At 40.6% G+C, this 18,519-nt stretch overlaps 1 protein-coding gene across 2 annotated transcripts; it reads right to left on the bottom strand.

Moving 5' to 3' along the window:
- Positions 1-592: 592 nt before the first annotated feature.
- On the bottom strand, positions 593-6,935 carry impa2 (inositol monophosphatase 2). 2 transcript variants are annotated; one of them, XM_024392674.2, is made up of 8 exons: positions 6,225-6,935; positions 4,723-4,856; positions 3,998-4,102; positions 3,768-3,813; positions 3,576-3,684; positions 3,046-3,178; positions 2,417-2,568; positions 593-1,507 (listed from the first exon to the last, which is right to left on the bottom strand). In XM_024392674.2, the coding sequence occupies exons 1-8, from the start codon at positions 6,300-6,302 to the stop codon at positions 1,377-1,379; spliced, it is 888 nt and encodes a 295-aa protein (XP_024248442.1). In that variant the 5' UTR covers positions 6,303-6,935; the 3' UTR covers positions 593-1,376. The 2 variants fall into 2 exon arrangements, with proteins under 2 accessions (XP_024248442.1, XP_024248443.1); XM_024392675.2 differs by having other exon boundaries at positions 3,046-3,154; positions 6,225-6,933.
- Between the last annotated feature and the right edge of the window lie 11,584 nt (positions 6,936-18,519).

Below are 18,519 nucleotides of genomic sequence, written 5' to 3'. Positions count from 1 at the left end.
CATGTTTCCCAGTGATAACTACCGTACATCAGTGCTATTCTATCAAAGAAAAACATGTTTCCCAGTTAACTACCGTACAGGCATTCTATCAAAGAAAAACATGTTTCCCACCAAGAAAAAGAAAAACATGTTTCCCAGTGATAACTACCGTACATCAGTGCTATTCTATCAAAGAAAAACATGTTTCCCAGTGATAACTACCGTACATCAGTGCTATTCTATCAAAGAAAAACATGTTTCCCAGTGATAACTACCGTACATCAGTGCTATTCTATCAAAGAAAAACATGTTTCATGTTTCCACAGTGATAAAAGAAAACATGTTTCCCAGTGATACCTACCGTACATCAGTGCTATTCTATCAAAGAAAAACATGTTTCCCAGTGATAACTACCGTACATCAGTGCTATTCTATCAAAGAAAACACATGTCAAACATATGAAAGGAACCACAAAATTCCTTAGACAATGTGTAAAATGAATATCAAAGTTTCTTGTGAAAATTCTTGTGGAAAAAACACTATGAAAAAGGTGCTGTCTAACAGCACAGACAATGAGAAACAGGTGAATACAACTTGCAAAAAACAAAACATACATACTGTAATTGTTTATTTATTCATTTAAGATTACATATTGATTAAGTAAAGGTGCTGAAAATAACAGTGATTTTAGTGGCAGTGATTTAGGTCTTAAAAACACAAACAACCATCACTGCAAGCCAAATCTCTAGCTCCCATACAAACCTGCTCCATCTACAGTATTTTCATTGCGTCATTGAAAACACTTCTACATTTTCCACCATTTTCCTATTTTCCTGTCTGTATGAGGATCCATATTTCAAAAAAGTTGTTTAAAAAAAGAAGGTTAAACATGGTTAACTTCAGTCAGTGTATAAACCGCAAGAAATGAGCGATAAATCATACAAAACCGTTTCATTGAGTTTCAGTAGTTTTAACGCAATGTAACAGTGTGTGTATCATAATTAAAGGGACATTTGACTCACAAATAAATGAATACCTAGAACTTTACTGTAGATATATGCGTTGGATGAGGTCCAATTTGGAATATGACTGATCTACTCCTTTAATTTCCTATAATACATTTCTATCATGGTCTGGTACCACGTATGGCAAAGACTGTCAAACAATCTAGGTAATAACTACTGTAAATGTAGTCAAAAATGTATAACTTTCCTGTGTGTATATTATTACATATACACACATGTTAAACTGTAACAAGAGTTTGCATATTGAAGGAGGAAAATTGTGTTTCTTGCAGAGTACACCGCAGACGGTGTGAACAGGACAGTGTGCTGCAGGATTTCATGATTTGAGGTAAAAGGCGGAGGAGAATCCACTAGAGAGATGGAGGTTGACTTTCACTTTTGCACACCGGGGTCACTGTCGTCCCGCTCGTAGCTGATTGGCTGCAGTTGCTGGACGATGTAATTGGCCATCTCGTGGGTTCCCGCAGCGACCACTCTTCGGGACATGAGGTCAAGTGGACCCCCTGGAAAAGAAAAACACACACATATGTTATGTAACAAACACACTCATATAACCACATATTAAAAGAAACTATAAAAAAATAAAACTATAGATAAATACATTAATCAGTCCTAACCGTCAGCACCAAAAGCCTCCCCACTAATAAATAAAAAAACAAAATTAACTATTTCAATAACATTTCTATTCAGGCACCATAGCGACCCACTACTAGACTGTTGAAACTGGTTGAAAGGTTGAATGGAGTCTCTTCCAACATTACAGGGAAGGAACTGATAGCTTGGCTTCGCCTGGCCTCAGAGGGCCCTTGTTCTCTCTGGGCTGCCAGAGACTGAACTGCAGCACACCCAGCAGCTGACCACATGATCCTGACCTCACGCCCAGACCAGTCCCTCACACTCTCAACAGTGGTCCTTTTGTGCAACACCCCGGAACTGGGGAAGAAGAGATGAACGAGGCGGGCAGTCAGTCACTTCTTCAGCCGGATATCAAGCTCAGCCTCACAAAGGCTTCGGAAGTACATTCACTCATACAGTATCACTCAGGGGATAGCAGCCATTGTGTCAAATACAATACATTTTGGATTCTCTTTTTAAAAGTCAGTGTGTCCATCACAATAAGGACAGCCTATAAGAACTGCTTTAATCATACTCTAGGGACTTTTCCATAATAACAACATGCATTGTGGGGCCTAAATAGTTATTTTATCAAGTGAAAGCTTAAGTTAATATATCCATCTCAACTCTGCCTCCTCCAGGAGAACCGTACAGCTGAGAGCTAAGTTTGAGACCAGATAACAGAGGACAGTCAGGACAAATTATTTAAACAAACATTGACTGCTTGTGAAACCGGTCCCTATCACCTATCAACCATCATTGACTAGCAGTAACATATTGTATTCTAGAACCCCCACCTGAGGTGTCTATGACGATCCCCCCGGCCTCTCGGATGATGACAGCTGCGGCGGCGATGTCCCAGCAGTGCAGGCCGTACTGATAGTAGGCCTCAGCCGCCCCCGTGGCTATCAGACACAGGGCCAGGGTGGAGCTGCCGATGATCCTCACCCTGGAACACAAGGAGTAGCCTAGGGCCGTGTGTATCAAGCGTCTCAGAATAAGAGTGCTGATCTAGGGTCAGGTCCCACCTGTCCATGTAATCTTGTTCATTGTTATCTAAAAGGCAAAACTGATCCTAAACCAGCACTCCTACTCTGATACATTTTAAATGTACGGCCTCTGGTCCCAGATCTGTTTGTGACAATGGCCATAGGAGTTGGCGAGAAAGATCAGACAGATCTGGTACCAGTCTATTCGAGGAAAGTCTAGGGCCAAAATACAACACCGTATTGAGATTTGGAGTGCGTCACATATACCCTGATGTGAGGCCCATTAGACCAGGCTCATGTTCATTAGGGAACACAACGGAAAATGAGTGTCCAGGTAATCCCTCCCTGTTTCAGTCTGTTTTCTTCCGTTTGGTGCCTAATGAAGATGACCCAGAATGACCACTGAAAGTATTGGAGAACAACCGGTCAGTTCTTACCCATGAGTTGGAGCACTCAGTAACTTCATGATGTTCCCTGAGAAAATGTTCAGTGTTGCTGGGTCCCGCTTGGCTCCGATCTCGGTCAAAATGAGCGCCTTGGAGACATCTAACAGTCGTTGGGAATAGAGCTCTAGATTAGGATAATGGACACAGTACAGGTGTGGGAACTTAATTTGATTACTCTTTTTTTTGCTGAGAATTTTCCTGCACCGCAGGAGACAGATCTTTGTGATTTACATACATTTACTGAAAACCCACAGTTATATTAACAGTATTGCACATTTCATGTAGTCTAATTTTGGCAAAGTAAATAGCCTAACCACAAATGTTTGAGTCCTATTGCTGCAGGATTCTTTTGCTGTGACAATATAGGTCAAATGAAGATTCTATATCTGTACATTTTGGTAAACCAATATATTTAACATAAATTAATCAATCAAGCTTTTGATAATTCTACATTGTACAATGTTTTTAGTTGCTTGCCTTGGTAGTTTAACACATTACAATCCAAGGAGAAGTTGACTTACCTTTTTCTTTTGATACTTGGATCCTTACACCATTGCAAAATGCCCCATGGCCTTTTCTAGCTGTGTATAATGTTCCATCGAAGCAATGGTAGATCACTCCAAACTCAAGCTACATTTGAAAACAAATTAATAATAATAATGAGAATATTTTCAACTTGATAACTTCTGTTTACCCACATTTCTCATGCTTACCTCTTTCTTTACAGCAAAACCAATGCTAACTGCAACCATGGGGAAGCTGAGAAAATCAAGTACATCATCGGTAAATCATCTGTGGTGACAGTATTCTATCGACGACTGAGCATTCATCTTTTATTTTTATCAACAGCTATGTTCTCCTGACTTCAACATGTATAGTTCCAAATCTGTAATCTGAGGAAATGGCTGTTGTGTATACATTTCTGAAGGAATCTGTATTGTACCTGTGAACAAAGTTGCAGGTCCCATCGATAGGGTCTATGATCCAGGAAGGGTTGTCTGTGAGGATGCATTTCTCCCCAGCTGCAGATGATTCCTCTCCAATGAACCTGTCAGGTCACAATTTACAGTGACCTTGATTCACGTAACAGTAACGTATTTGCATACCCCATGGCTGTAAGGAAGCACCATTCACTACCACTCAGAAGTGTCAAAATGAGATGCCTAAATTCACTGGTGTGTTAAAATTATTCGATTCACAAAGCAAAGTTAGCTATTAGCTCCCTAACCCTTACAATGAGATTATTTTTGATGATTCAGTTTACCATCACTCGCTTGTGAAGAGAGAGGCCAACGCTTACTATTTTTGACTCATTCCATTTAATTGCCTAGACAATTCCCCTCAACCCTATTTCTTTAGAATCCACAGATCTGAATGGACTGTAAAAGACGTTGTCAATATAGGGATGGCTACATGGCTGTGGCTCCACCTAGCCCTCCAATACAGCTAACACGTATTCAGTAAACACAAGAGATCTTTCAGATCTGGAAACGCAAAGGGACTAGGTTAAGGGGCTAGCTAAGGACCAAAATGGAACCACCCCTGTGTTGGGAAGATACTATTGGCATACATGTTTGAGTAGACAATTGGAATTATTATTTACAATGACGGGCTACGCCTGGTTAAATAAAGGTTCAATATTTTGGGGGGGAAGATACCATTGCATACCTGTGTGAGGGGAACTTGTCCCTGAGGGTGGAGATGATGAGCTCTTCCACCTGCTGGTCTGCCTCCGTCACCAGGTCAGTTGGAGTGCTCTTCGTGCTCACACTCTTCTCATGTTTCACTGCCTCCTGTACTACCTGGAGGGGGAGGGAACAAGTAACATATAACACACACCACCAACATTCAAGACTGGGAATCAGGACATGGGCTTTTCAAGCAATTTTTGAGGGTAAACCCGGTTTATACAGTATCAATATATTAATGAATAGGCCTATTTTGAAGATTCTAATCTATGCAACAAGCTTTACTGGTCCCACTTTTTTAAACAGGTATCATATACGTAACAATGTTTACCTACACTGTAATTACATTGTATCTGTACCTATAACTGCAGTACCACAACAACGTGGTCTTAGAGTCACTTCACATAAAGCGAGCCAGGTTATCTTGTCCACTGTTACAATGTCTGCCTGATTAAACAGGATAGGAAGATCGGAGTGGCAAGTTCTGCCAACCTCAATGTGTCAACACGGTGAGGCACAGCAGGTCATGAACATGCGCTGTGTCTAAAGTATAGCCCAAACAAACGTCAATTGAATAACACCGCCATCTGCCGGCCAATTGGGCTATCTAAAGTAAAGTGCAATGGGTAAACTTACAAGTATGCATCAGTGTGCTATTATAAATAGTCTGCACTGTATTGAAATGAAAATATATATATATATATTTAAGCTACATGGTAACACTGTATTTCAACAAGTGTTTAATCATTTCAATACAGTGCAGACTATTTATAATAGCACACTGATGCATACTTGTAAGTTTACCCATTGCACTTTACTTTAGATAGCCCAATTGGCCGGCAGATGGCGGTATTATTAAATTTACTTTTATATATTTAAGCTACACGGTAACGCTGTGTGTTTAATCATAAGTGTTTAATCATTTCAATACAGTGCAGACTATTTATAATAGCACACTGATGCATACTTAGGTCTGTGGGGCAAAATAACCCCTGCAGGTTCTCAATACAAAATAAAATAAGAATATGTTCTTAACTGACCTGCCTAGTTAAATAAAGGTAAAAAAAAAAAATGTAGCCTTCTAAATGTAGTCTGGTTAAAAGCATTTTAACCAGGTGCGAAACCTTGTAGCCAGGTTTGCAAAAATATAAAATGTCGTTACCTACATTAAAAAAACGTTACAAACATTTTAGCCAGGGTCGAAACCTTGTAGCCAGGTTTGCAAAAATATAAAATGTCGCTACCTACATTAAAAAACGTTACAAACATTTTAGCCAGGGTCGAAACCTTGTAGCCAGGTTTGCAAAAATATAAAATGTCGTTACCTACATTAAAAAAACGTTACAAACATTTTAGCCAGGGTCGAAACCTTGTAGCCAGGTTTGCAAAAATATAAAATGTCGCTACCTACATTAAAAAACGTTACAAAGAGCAACACAGAGACATCATGGAATTGATGGATTTACGGCGCCCTTGATTTACCTTGCCAGCTCTACATGCAACTTCTACAGCAACATCCATGCACTCCCGCCAGCACTTGTCGCTTTCCGAGGTTGCCATTTTATAATGAGGAACAGATGCTATTGTTTTGCCGTTTACATCACCTTATTCTAGACATCCAAGAGTCAGCAAATTATAACCTATTATGTGGCTTGCGTGCGGTGTAGGCTACGGTCTCTGGTAGGGTCCCGTAATGGCCGTTGTCCTCTGTCGACTTACTCCGTGCTGCAGACGGGTGCTCTCGCCTCCACTGCCCTGTTATTGAGTGGATTTGTGCGGCCTATATCTCCGACCTTCGATACAACACCATTTGTAAATAATGTACGATTCTACATCGGATGCGAAGGGCCTTGATAGGCGCAAAACAAATCTCTAAAACAGTCCCGTCAACGCCGATGAGACATGACCAGTCTGTTCGGAACTAAATAAAAACAACTCCATGTTATTGACAGCCATTGTCAACCTGTAGCCTATAAATAAATCCAAGAAATAACATTTGGCGAGGAAAACTCTTGATTAAACAATATTGTATTTTACGTATTTAACTCAAGTTAGCTCGGCACGTAGAATGAAATATATTGCAGGTAACAACGACGATGGCAGACGCATTTTCTCCAGTAATAACAAAAGAGATGCCGCAGTGAGAAAGGTAAGCCGAACTACCACTGCACCACGTGATCATGTCTGGCATGCTGTTGCCGCGGTCAACAATGGTTGTCACTTGCAAAACCCTTTTGCTAAAGGGATAGCCTACAATTGTATCCACGACAAAGAATGTGTCCTAGCCTAGTAGACTGCATTACATTTGTGCTTGAAGATCAAAGTGAGGTCTCTCAATGGATCTAAAATATTTAGTGTATGTACAGTGCATTCGAACGTATTCAGACCCCTTGACTTTTGTTACATTACAGCCTTATTTTAAAATGGATCAATCTACACACAATACCCCATAATGACAAAGCAAAAACAGATTTTTACGGAAATATACCATTTACATAAGTATTCAGACCCTTTACTCAGTACTTTGTTGAAGCACCTTACGCAGTACAGCCTCAAGTCTTCTTGGGTATGATGCTACAAGCTTGGCACACCTGTATTTGGGGAGTTTTTCCCATTATTCTCTGCCGATCCTCTCAAGCCTCTCAGGTTGGATGGGGAGCATCGCTGCACAGCTATTCTCAGGTCTTTCCAGAAATGTTAGATCGGGTTCAAGTCCGGGCTCTGGCTGGGTCACTCAAGGACATTCAGAGACTTGTCCCGAAGCCACTCCTGCGTTGTCTTGGCTGGGTGCTTAGAGTCGTTGTCCTGTTGGAATGTGAACCTTCACCCCAGTCTGAGGTCCTGAGCGCTCTGGAGCAGGTTTTCATCAAGGATCTCGCTGTATTTTGCTCCGTTCATCTTTCCCTCGATCCTGATTTGTCTCCCAGTCCCTGCCACTGAAAAACATCTCCACAGCATGATTCTGCCACCAACATGCCCCATATAGACAAAGCAAAAACAGGTTATTTTTTAAATGTTTGCAAATGTATTACAAATAAAAACCAGAATTATCTTATTTAATAACTATTCAGACCCTTTGCTATCAGACCCTTTGCTATGAAATTATGCTCAGATGCATCCTGTTCCCATTGATCATCCTTTAGATGTTTCCACAACTTGATTGGAGTCCACCGGTGGTAAATTCAATTGAATGGACAAAATTTGGAATACTTATTAAATAAGTTTTTTTATTTGTAATAAATTTGCAAACAAAAATAATATGCTTTCGCTTTGTCTATATGGGATATTGTGTGTAGATTGATGAGGAAAACAATGTATTTCATACATTTTAGAATAAGGCAACAATGTGGAGAAGTCAAGGGGTCTGAATACTTTCCGAATGCACTGTAAATATGAAAAATATAATGTTTTTCTTGTATGAATGATTGTAGAGGATGTCTTCATTGATCACACCTTTGATTACACATTGGATAGATATTATGGAAATTATAGATTTTCTGTCAATTTTGTTGGGTAATGTAAGTGTTGATTAATGTGAAAACTGTAATCTACTGTCATTTACAGTACTGTAGCATATTACTTTCTGCACTTCTATGGGTGATTTTAAATGCGTATCTTGCATTGTTTGCCTTTGGATTAACAGGTAGATAAAACAACTAAATTGAAAAGATATCATTATGTTGTGTTTAAACCAATATTAAACCAATGTTCCCATTACATTTCACAATAAACTTAGATTTTGAATCAATGGTTATGTGGCAAAATATGTTGACAATCCAAATGAATGCACAATGACAGGTTTTGAATAAAAAACTGTCTGCGTTACAAGTGTGACCAGTTTGCAGTTTTATATCATTTCTTTAACCTTTATTTAACTAGGCAAGTCAGTTAAGAACAAATTCTTATTTACAATGACGGCCTACCGGGGAACAGTGAGTTAACTGCCTTGTTCAGGGGCAGAACAACAGATTTTTTTTTACCGTGTCAGCTCGGGGATTCAATCCAACAACCTCTTGATTGCTGCCCCAACGCTCTAACCACTAGGCTACCTGCCACCCCCAAAAGAGAATTAAGAGTTGTGAAAATGTGCAACATACTTGTAAAAATAGTATCAAAGCGATAAAAAATTGTAATATTCCTAATAGGAAGAAAAGAACATCAGCCAAACTTCTGATGAATGAAATGCTACTCAAATAGGGTCTGACAATTCCTAGAGAAGGATCTTGTCAGGGTGAGCACGCTTGTAAACTATTCTCTCCATAATCCCAATGCAATTCCTAGAGAAGGATCTTGTCAGGGTGAGCACGCTTGTAAACTATTCTCTCCATAATCCCAATGCAATTCCTAGAGAAGGATCTTGTCAGGGTGAGCACGCTTGTAAACTATTCTCTCCATAATCCCAATGCAATTCCTAGAGAAGGATCTTGTCAGGGTGAGCACGCTTGTAAACTATTCTCTCCATAATCCCAATGCATTGCTGGATAGTGTTGGAGATTTAAGAAAGGACGATTAAAGAGATGGATTTAGAGCAATTTTATTAATTTACTTACAGATCTATGGGTAATATAGGCATGTATGATAGATATTCCCCACGGGTTAGAATTAGGTGGAAACACATGTAGAATGCATTTCTGCAAGATATTTTGAAAGCAGCAGTGGCTATAGTGGGGTGCCTCAATAGACTAATCCTCCCATTGTGCACCCAGTACATGGTGGGTTGACTGGCTTGACTGGATCTGAAACAATACAGATAGGTTTCTGTCAGAGATTACATAATAGGACTCATGAAACAGCATACCACTCTTCATCCCACTGCTGGCTTGCAGTGGGATGGTCCCTGGATGGGAGGCCAGATGCTGCTGGAAGTGGTGTTGGAGGGCCAGTAGGAGGCACTCTTTACTCTGGTCTAAAAAAAAATACCTGAACTGTGTAGTGTGCCCTGTAGAGTGCCCTCTTTTGGATGGGACCTTAAACGAGTGTCCTTACTCTGTGGTCACTAAAGATCCCATGGCACTTATCGTAAGAGTAGTGGTGTTAACCCTAGTGTCCTGGCTAAATTTCCAATTTGGTCCTCATACCATCATGGTCACTTAATCATGCCCAGATTCCAATTGTCTCATTCATCCCCCTCCTCTCCTCTGTTTATTTGATTTGATTCAACCTTTATTTAACTAGGAAAGTCCGTTTAGAACAAATTCTTATTTCCAATGACGGCCTACCAAAAGGCAAAAGGCCTTCTGCCGGGACGGGGGCTGGGATTAAAAATATAAGTATAGGACAAAACACACATCACGACAAGAGTGACACCACAACACTACATAAAGAGAGACCTAAGACAACAACATAGCATGGCAGCAACACATGACAACACAGCATGGAAGCAACCCCACATGACAACAACATGGTAGCAGTACAAAACATGGTACAAACATTATTGGACACAGACAGCAGCACAAAGGGCAAGAAGGTAGAGACAACAATACATCATGCGAAGCAGTCACAACTGTCAGTAAGAGTGTCCATGATTGAGTTTTTGAAGAAGAGATGGAAATAAAACTAACTATTCCCCAGGTCGTTGCTGTAAATGAGAATGTGTTCTCTGTCAACTTACCTGGTAAAATAAGGGTTAAATATGAAAAATTAAGTATAAAACAGTCTTTTTCATTTCCAAAATGAGATGACGTGAAATCACATAAAAATAATAGGCTTATTAATCTCACATCTTGGATTTCCAAAACCTTAAAGAGAATTCTTGCTAATCATGTCACTATGTGTGTCTGAAGTGTATCAGGTAGTTTTTGTCTTTCAAGGATTAGTGTACTCTTAGTGTACTCTCTAGTATGCATTGAAATACAATGTCATTTGCACTTCAGTGAAATAAGAGATAGAAAGACCAGTGGTGGCTGAAACAAGACAGGTCACTTTAGGTCTCTTTCAGTAAGCTATATATCATCATGAGGATAGATGATAGAATGGTTGAAAAATACAAACCTTATCATGTTGAAATTAAAACGACGTAGCTAGTCACAAATCAAGGGAAATGCACGTAACAAAGTAACGTACCAGTCAGGCGTGCACCATTGGGAATCAGATCGATCTCAGAGGAATGTTGCTCGTCCTGCCTTTTTTAGAAGTCAAAACAGCTCTCTCCCTCTCTCTCACACACACACACACACACACACACACACACACACACACACACACACACACACACACACACACAGTCTTTTTTGTTGTTGACCAGGCTAAACAGTCTATCTCACTCATGCTTTGAATACTTTGTAGCCACATTAAGCACGCAACAACAACAATCCACAGCGTCCGCATTCTCTCGACTAGGGCGCGCACATCGCACGCGACTCGAATTTGGGAGATTGCTGTCGCATGAAAAATCCTAAACGGACCAAAAAAACTATTAACACCGACGAATATGCGTATTTCTTTTCCAGGGATACGGTTATCTAAGGCACGTTTTTTTCATGATTTAGCAGGGTTTAGTTCGCCTCGTCCCCGTGTGGAACAGATTCACATTTCGTTCTCAGACATGCACGGACTGAGTGGCAAATGTAAATGGAGCGTACTTTTCACTCTGTTCTTATCAGTCATTTGCGTGTTAATCTTCTGTGAATATTTTATATATTACCCTGCAATTTTGCATTGTTCGTGGTCGGAGTTGAATGGGAACAGCGGCAAAGGACTCCCCAACCGCCCCAGCTTCGCGCTTTGTTTCTCTCGTGTACCCACCTGCTAAGGTAGGCTGTGCACTCCTGTTCCAATTTCATGGTTTATGCGTTTATTACTTAGTTATCATACTGATAAGTGATAAAGAAGAAAGTTTACATAACCCTCATATTATTTGTGTGTTTTACATTAATTTAGGACTGTCATTTGTTGAATGTTTTAATGGAAGTGCATTTCAAACGTTTCATTGGTCAAAGCTCTAATGTTCATCTCAGATCATGTGACAGGAAAAATACAACTCTGAAATAATGAACAGACACAGACTGCACAAATCAAGTCCTTGAAAACAAAAAGCATAAATCACACATTTTGTTCATAGCTGATTGAGTCTTGACTATTGGAATTTGCATACCGTGGGGAAACATAATTTTGATCCTGTGTGCACTGAACACTTTGGGTTGGATAGTGGGCATTATTAGTGTTTTTAGGACAGGAATATAATTAATCGTCTTAATATCAGATTCTATGAATTCACCATGACATTCTCTTCACCAGCTAGGGCAACCAGATGCCCCGCTGTGACTCCAATGTCTCATGTTCACATGGTCCACAAAATAAGTTATAGTGGTCAGTCTCAATAGTTTTCTTCATTGAGACAGGATGCTACCAGGACATTGTGCATTATACAGCATGATAGACAAGAATACTTTAAATTGGTGGTTGTCTCTTGGTAGTACTGGGCAGTCATGGCCTAAAGATCATTATTAGGGCCAGGGGATATTCCTTATGTGGCCTGACCAAGGACAACTCTGGGTTGTTATTGCAGGCTATGACTATAGTCAGGACCCAGAGTTTCTCCTACTTGTCCTTCTTAGTGGTCTTTCCACATGGTCAATAAAACTCCCTGCCCTAATCATAATGTACTGTACGTTCCTTCCTGATAGAGCAGGGCAGATGGAGAGGGCTTTCTGGACAGCCCTGGGGCTCCTACAGCCAGAGGTGGTCTTCATTTTGGGAGACATCGTTGACTGAGGGGAAAAGGAGCTCCTCAAAGGTTTGTTGATAGACACTGCCGGTTATTAGACCACACATAGCCCCACCAGCTGGACTACTCAGGATAGTATGTGATCATGTCTTTTAGCACATAAGGGGATCTGTGTGTATGTGTGTGGTCTTATTACCAACCATGTCCATTTATTCTAATTCCTAATTATATTATATCTCCCACTTACGACACAATGGTATGATTTAACCCCAATCCAAGTGATTGAGGAAGTAAATAACAGTAGAGGCCCAAATGGTTTGTGTTGGGAGGAGATGGAGACATCCTACTGTGTATAGTGCTGAGGGGTTAAGGCAGATGTTGATACCCCAGCTCAAACTTCTCTGTAACACTTTACTTGACACTGAGTGTCATAACACGTTATGAGAGTCAGAACCATGTCATAATATGTCATAACAGCTAACATAACTTTTCGGAACCTGTCATAATTGGGGGTGGCAGGGTAGCCTAGTGGTTAGAGTGTTGAACTAGTAACTTAAATTTGCAAGTTCGAATCCCCCAGCTGACAAGGTACAAATCTGTCGTTCTGCCCCTGAACAGGCAGTTAACCCACTGTTCCTGGGCCATCATTGAAAATAAAAATTTGTTCTTGATTGACTTGCCTGTTTAAATAAAGGTAAAATGAAATATTAAAAAAAAAAAAATGATCATAACACAGTCATGACCCACATTTCCACCTGTTGTGACATATATTGCATTCTTTTATGACACCTACATAAGTGTCAAAACCCACATGTATTAAAATTATATTTTATTCTGCCATGAAGTTTCCTTTGTTGTTGTTGTTGTAATGAATTCTTTATAGTCATCATTTTTTAATCATATTTTAAATAACATGTAGAAAATACACTTTATGTCATGAAGCATTATGACCATCCTGTGTCACTTTACTTGGACTAAGAAAATACACTTTATGTCATGAAGCATTATGACCATCCTGTGTCACTTTACTTGGACTAAGAAAATACACTTTATGTCATGAAGCATTATGACCATCCTGTGTCACTTTACTTGGACTAAGAAAATACACTTTATGACACTGTCAAGAAGCATTATGACCATATTAATCATATAAGCCACATTGACCTAATACATACAGTTGAAGTGGGAAGTTTCCACACACTTAGGATGGAGTCATTAAAACTTGTTTTTCAACCACTCCACAAATTTCTTGTTAACAAACTTTAGTTTTGACAAGTCGGTTAGGACATTACTGTGTACATGACACAAGTCATTTTTCCAACAATTGTTTACAGACAAATTATTTCACTTATAATTCACTGTATCACAATTCCAGTGGGTCAGAAGTTTACATACACAAAGTTGACTGTGCCATTAAACAGCTTGGAAAACTCCAGAAAATTATGTCATGGCTTTAGAAGCTTCTGATAGGCAAATTTACATACTTTGAGTCAATTGGAGGTGTACCTGTGGATGTATTTCAAGGCCTACCTTCAAACTCAGTGCCTCTTTGTTTGACATCATGGGAAAATACAAAGAAATCAGCTGGTCTGGTCTGATGAAATCATCTGGTCTGATGAAACAAAAATAGAACTGTTTGGCAATAATGACCATCGTTATGTTTGGAGGAAAAAGGGGGAGGCTTGCAAGCCAAAGAACACCATCCCAACCGTGAAGCACGGGGGTGGCAGCGTTATGTTGTTGGGGTGCTTTGATGCAGAAGGGACTGGTACACGTAACAAAATAGATGACATCATGAGGGAGGACAATTATGTGGATATATTGAAGCAGCATCTCAAGACATCAGTCAGGAAGTTAAAGCTTGGTCACAAATGGGTCTTCCAAATGGGCAATGACCCCAAGCATACTTTTTTTTTGTTGCCTTTATTTAACCAGGTAGGCTAGTTGAGAACAAGTTCTCATTTGCAACTGCGACCTGGCCAAGATAAAGCATAGCAGTGTGAACAGACAACACAGAGTTACACATGGAATAAACAATTAATAAGTCAGTTACACAGAAAAAAAGAGAGTCTATATACATTGTGTGCAAAAGACATGAGGAGGTAGGCGAATAATTACAATTTTGCAGATTAACACTGGAGTGATAAATGATCAGATGGTCATGTACAGGTAGAGATATTGGTGTGCAAAAGAGCTGAAAAGTAAATAAATGTAAACAGTATGGGGATGAGGTAGGTAAAATTGGGTGGGCTATTTACCGATAGACTATGTACAGCTGCAGCGATCGGTTAGCTGCTCAGATAGCAGATGTTTGAAGTTGGTGAGGGAGATAAAAGTCTCCAACTTCCAAGGTTGTGGCAAAATGGCTTAAGGACAACAAAGTCAAGGTATTTGAGTGGCCATCACAACGCTCTGAATCCCATAGAAAATTTGTGGGCAGAACTGAAAAAGCGTGTGCGAGCAAGGTCTACAAACCTGACCCAGTTACACCAGCTCTGTCAGGAGGAATGGGCCAAAATTAATCCAACTTACTGTGGGAAGCTTATGGAAGGCTTACCCGAAATGTTTGACCCAAGGTAAACAATTTAAAGGCAATGCTACCAAATACTAATTGAGTGTATGTAAACTTTTGACCCACTGGGAATGTGATGAAAGAAATAACAGCTGAAATAAATCATTCTCTCTACTATTATTCTGACATTTCACATTCTTAAAATGAAGTGGTGATCCTGACTGACCTAAGACAGGGAATCTTTACTAGGATTAAATGTCAGGAATTGTGAAAAACTGAGTTTAAATGTATTTGGCTAAGGTGTATGTAAACTTCCGACTTCAACTGTACATGCCCTTATGTCAGTCATCAGTCAAAAAATAGGGTGTCTTGTCCTGCTCCTGAAATCTGCTCCTGCATTCATCAGCAACATATCATTGGGTGGGTCTGATATTGATGTGTACACAATTACAATGGTCATTTTATGTGGTCAGTTAAAAACATATAGTGTACCAGTAAAAGGTTTGGACACACCTACTACTTCCAGGATTTTTCTTTATTTTTTTAACTATTTTCTACATTGTATAATAATAGTGAAGACATCAAAACTATGAAATAACAAATATGTAATCATGTAGTAACCAAAAAAAGTGTTAAACAATTTTTAAAAAAGTTTATATTTGAGATTCTTCAAAGTAGCCACCCTTTGCCTTGACGACAGCTTTGCACACTCTTGGCATTCTCTCAACCAGCTTCATGAGGTAGTCACCTGGAATGCATTTCAATTAAGCATTCTGCAGCAATACACCATCCCATCTAGTAGGACTGTCATTTGGTGATAACATCCCCACAGCATGGTGATGGCAGTATCATGCTGTGGGGATGTTTTTCCAGCAGCAGGGACAGGGAGACTAGTCAGAAACAAGTGAAAGATTAACGGAGCAAAGTACAGAGGACCTCAGATTTGGGTGAAGTTTCACCTTCCAACAGGACAACAACTCTAAGCACACAGCCAAGACAACGTAGGAGTGTCTTCTGAATGTCCTTGAGTGGCCCAGCCAGAACCCGATCGAACATCTCTGGAGAGGCCTGAAAATAGCTGTGTAGCGACGCTCCCCATCCAACCTGACAGTGCTTGAGAGGATCTGCAGAAAATAACGTGAGCAATGCATCATACCCAAGAAGACCTAAGGCTGTAATCACTGCCAAAGGTGCTTCAACAAAGTACTGAGTAAAGGGTCTAAATACTTAGGTAAATTTGATAGTTTTTTATTTTTAATACATTTGCAAAAATGTCTAAAAACCTGCCTTTGTTTTGTCATTATGGGGTATTGTGTGTAGATTGATGAGGGGAAAAAACTATTTACTACATTTTTTAATAAAGCTGTATAGGAACAAAATGTGGAAAAAGTGAAGGGGTCTGAATACTTTCTGAATGCACTGTAAAGCAGGCAGATAGGCAGAGGCATTGAGTTACTGTTCTATTGTACATTAGAATGGGCAAGTGACCTAAGTGACTTTGAGCATGGTATGATCGTCGGTGCCAGGCGCGCCGGATTCAGAATCCCTCCTGGGCTTTTTACGCACAACAGTGCCTAGGCTTTTTCGAGAATAGAGCTACAAAAATAAAAAATCTGGGTGGCGGCAGTCCTGTTGGCGAAAATAGTTTTTTGATGAGAGAGGTCGAACGAGAATGGCAAGAATCGTGCAAGATAACTGGCGGGCCTCAAACAGACAAATTACGGCACAGTACTACGGTAGTGTGGCTATTGGAACGCACAACTCGTCGATCCTTGTCATGGATGGGCTATTGCAGCAGACGACCACACCTGGTTACATTCCTATCAGCTACAAGCAAAAAGAAGCTGCTCCAGCACAGGAGGATAGTGAGACCTTAATTGGGGAGGACGGGCTCGTGGTAATAATGGCTGGAGCGGAATAGGTGGAATGGTATCAAATGCATCAAACATGGTTTCTATGTGTTTGATGCCATTCCATTTGCTCCACTTCAGTCAATATTATGAGCTGTCCTCCCCTCAGCAACCTTCACTGGGCTCCAGTGGGTACGCGATCACCAACACTGGACAATTGAGGATTGGAAAAACATTGCCTGGTCCGACGAATCCCAGTTCCTATTGCATATTCTGATGGATGAGTCAGGAGTCAACGGTACAGGCTGGTGGCATAATGGTGTGGGGAATGTTTTCCTGGCACACTTTAGGTCCCTTGATATCAATCGAGCAACGATTGAACGCCACAGGGTATCTGAACATTGTTGCTGACCAAACCCAAGAGTATATTTGGGGTGAGAAGGAATGGTCTGTTTGCAGCATGAATGTACTGCCGTCCAATCTGCAGCAACTGTGTGATGCCATTGAGTCAATATGGACCAACATCCCTGTGGAATGTTTCCGACACCTTGTAGAATCCATGCCTCTAAGAATTCAGTCTGTTCTGGAGGCAAGGGGGGTCCAAGCCAGTACTAAATGGGTGTACATAATACAGTGGCCACAGTGTATTTGACCACATTTGTATCATTAGCATTCATTAGCATAGTTCACTCATGTAATGTTCTAAGTGTGGCAGGTAGCCTAGAGGTTAGAGCTTTGGGCCAATGACTAAAAAGGTTGCTGGTTCGAATACATGAGCCAACTAGGTGAAAATCTGTCGATGTGCCCTTGAGCAAGGCATTTAATCCTAATTTTCTCCAAGGGTGCGTACTTGGTCCAAACACACCAAACAGTCGTGAAGAGGGCACAACAAAACCTTTTCCCCTCAGAACACTGAAAAGATTTGGCATGGGCCCCCAGATCCTCAAAAAGTTCTACAGCTGCACAATCGAGAGCATCGTGGCCAGTTGCATCACCGCCTGGTATGGCAACTGCTCTGCATCTGACCGTAAGGCTCTACAGAGGGTAGTGCGTACGGCCCAGTACATCACTGGGGCCAAGCTTCCTGCAATCCTAGACCTATGTAATAGGCGGTGTCAGAAGAAAGCCCATAAAATTGTCAGAGACTCGTCACCCAAGTCATAGACTGTTTTCTCTGCTACCGCACGGCAAGCGGTACCAGAGCACCATAAGACTGAACAATTCATCAAATGGCCACCGGACTCTTACATTGCCCCCCCATTTGTTTTGAACCCTGCTGCTACTCGCTGTTTATTATCTATACATAGTCACTTCACCCCTACCTACATGTACAAATTACCTCTAACCTGTGCCCCCGCACACTGACTCTGTACCGGTGCCCCATATTTTCTTAACTCTTCTTGAACTGCACCTTTGGTTAAGGGCTTGTAAGTAAGCATTTCACAGTAAGGTCTACACTTGTTGTATTCGGAGCATGTGACAAATAAAGTTTGATTTGACTACTATGGCCGACTCTTTGAACAACACGTTTCACTGCATCGATCTGGTGTATGTGACAATAAACATCTATTTACTGTTTGTTGACCTTTTCTGTGGGCAGCACTACCCTGTGTACCACCTGAACGATGCAGAGAGCACTGGGAAGGATGTCGCCTCCCCTGAAGAGCGCCACCAGGTGTTCCATGAGCATTATGACATGCTATACCAGGAAGCTTCTCAAAGGGTGAGTTTAAATACACAGAACTATCA

This window comes from Oncorhynchus tshawytscha, linkage group LG29 (genome assembly GCF_018296145.1).
Source record: "Oncorhynchus tshawytscha isolate Ot180627B linkage group LG29, Otsh_v2.0, whole genome shotgun sequence".
In the NCBI taxonomy this organism is placed as follows: Eukaryota; Metazoa; Chordata; class Actinopteri; order Salmoniformes; family Salmonidae; genus Oncorhynchus; species Oncorhynchus tshawytscha.
Note: the sequence above shows the minus strand (reverse complement) of the source record. Positions and strands in the feature narration are given on the sequence as shown.

Bases quoted from the DNA above. Each gene is read 5' to 3' on its own strand.
- impa2 (XM_024392674.2), bottom strand. From the start codon at position 6,302: ATGGCAACCTCGGAAAGCGACAAGTGCTGGCGGGAGTGCATGGATGTT. The intron at 4,103-4,722 runs GTATGCAATGGT...GTGACCTGACAG, and splicing joins GACAAGTTCCCCTCACACAG to GTTCATTGGAGAGGAATCAT. The intron at 3,814-3,997 runs GTACAATACAGA...TGATTTTCTCAG, and splicing joins ACCTGCAACTTTGTTCACAG to CTTCCCCATGGTTGCAGTTA.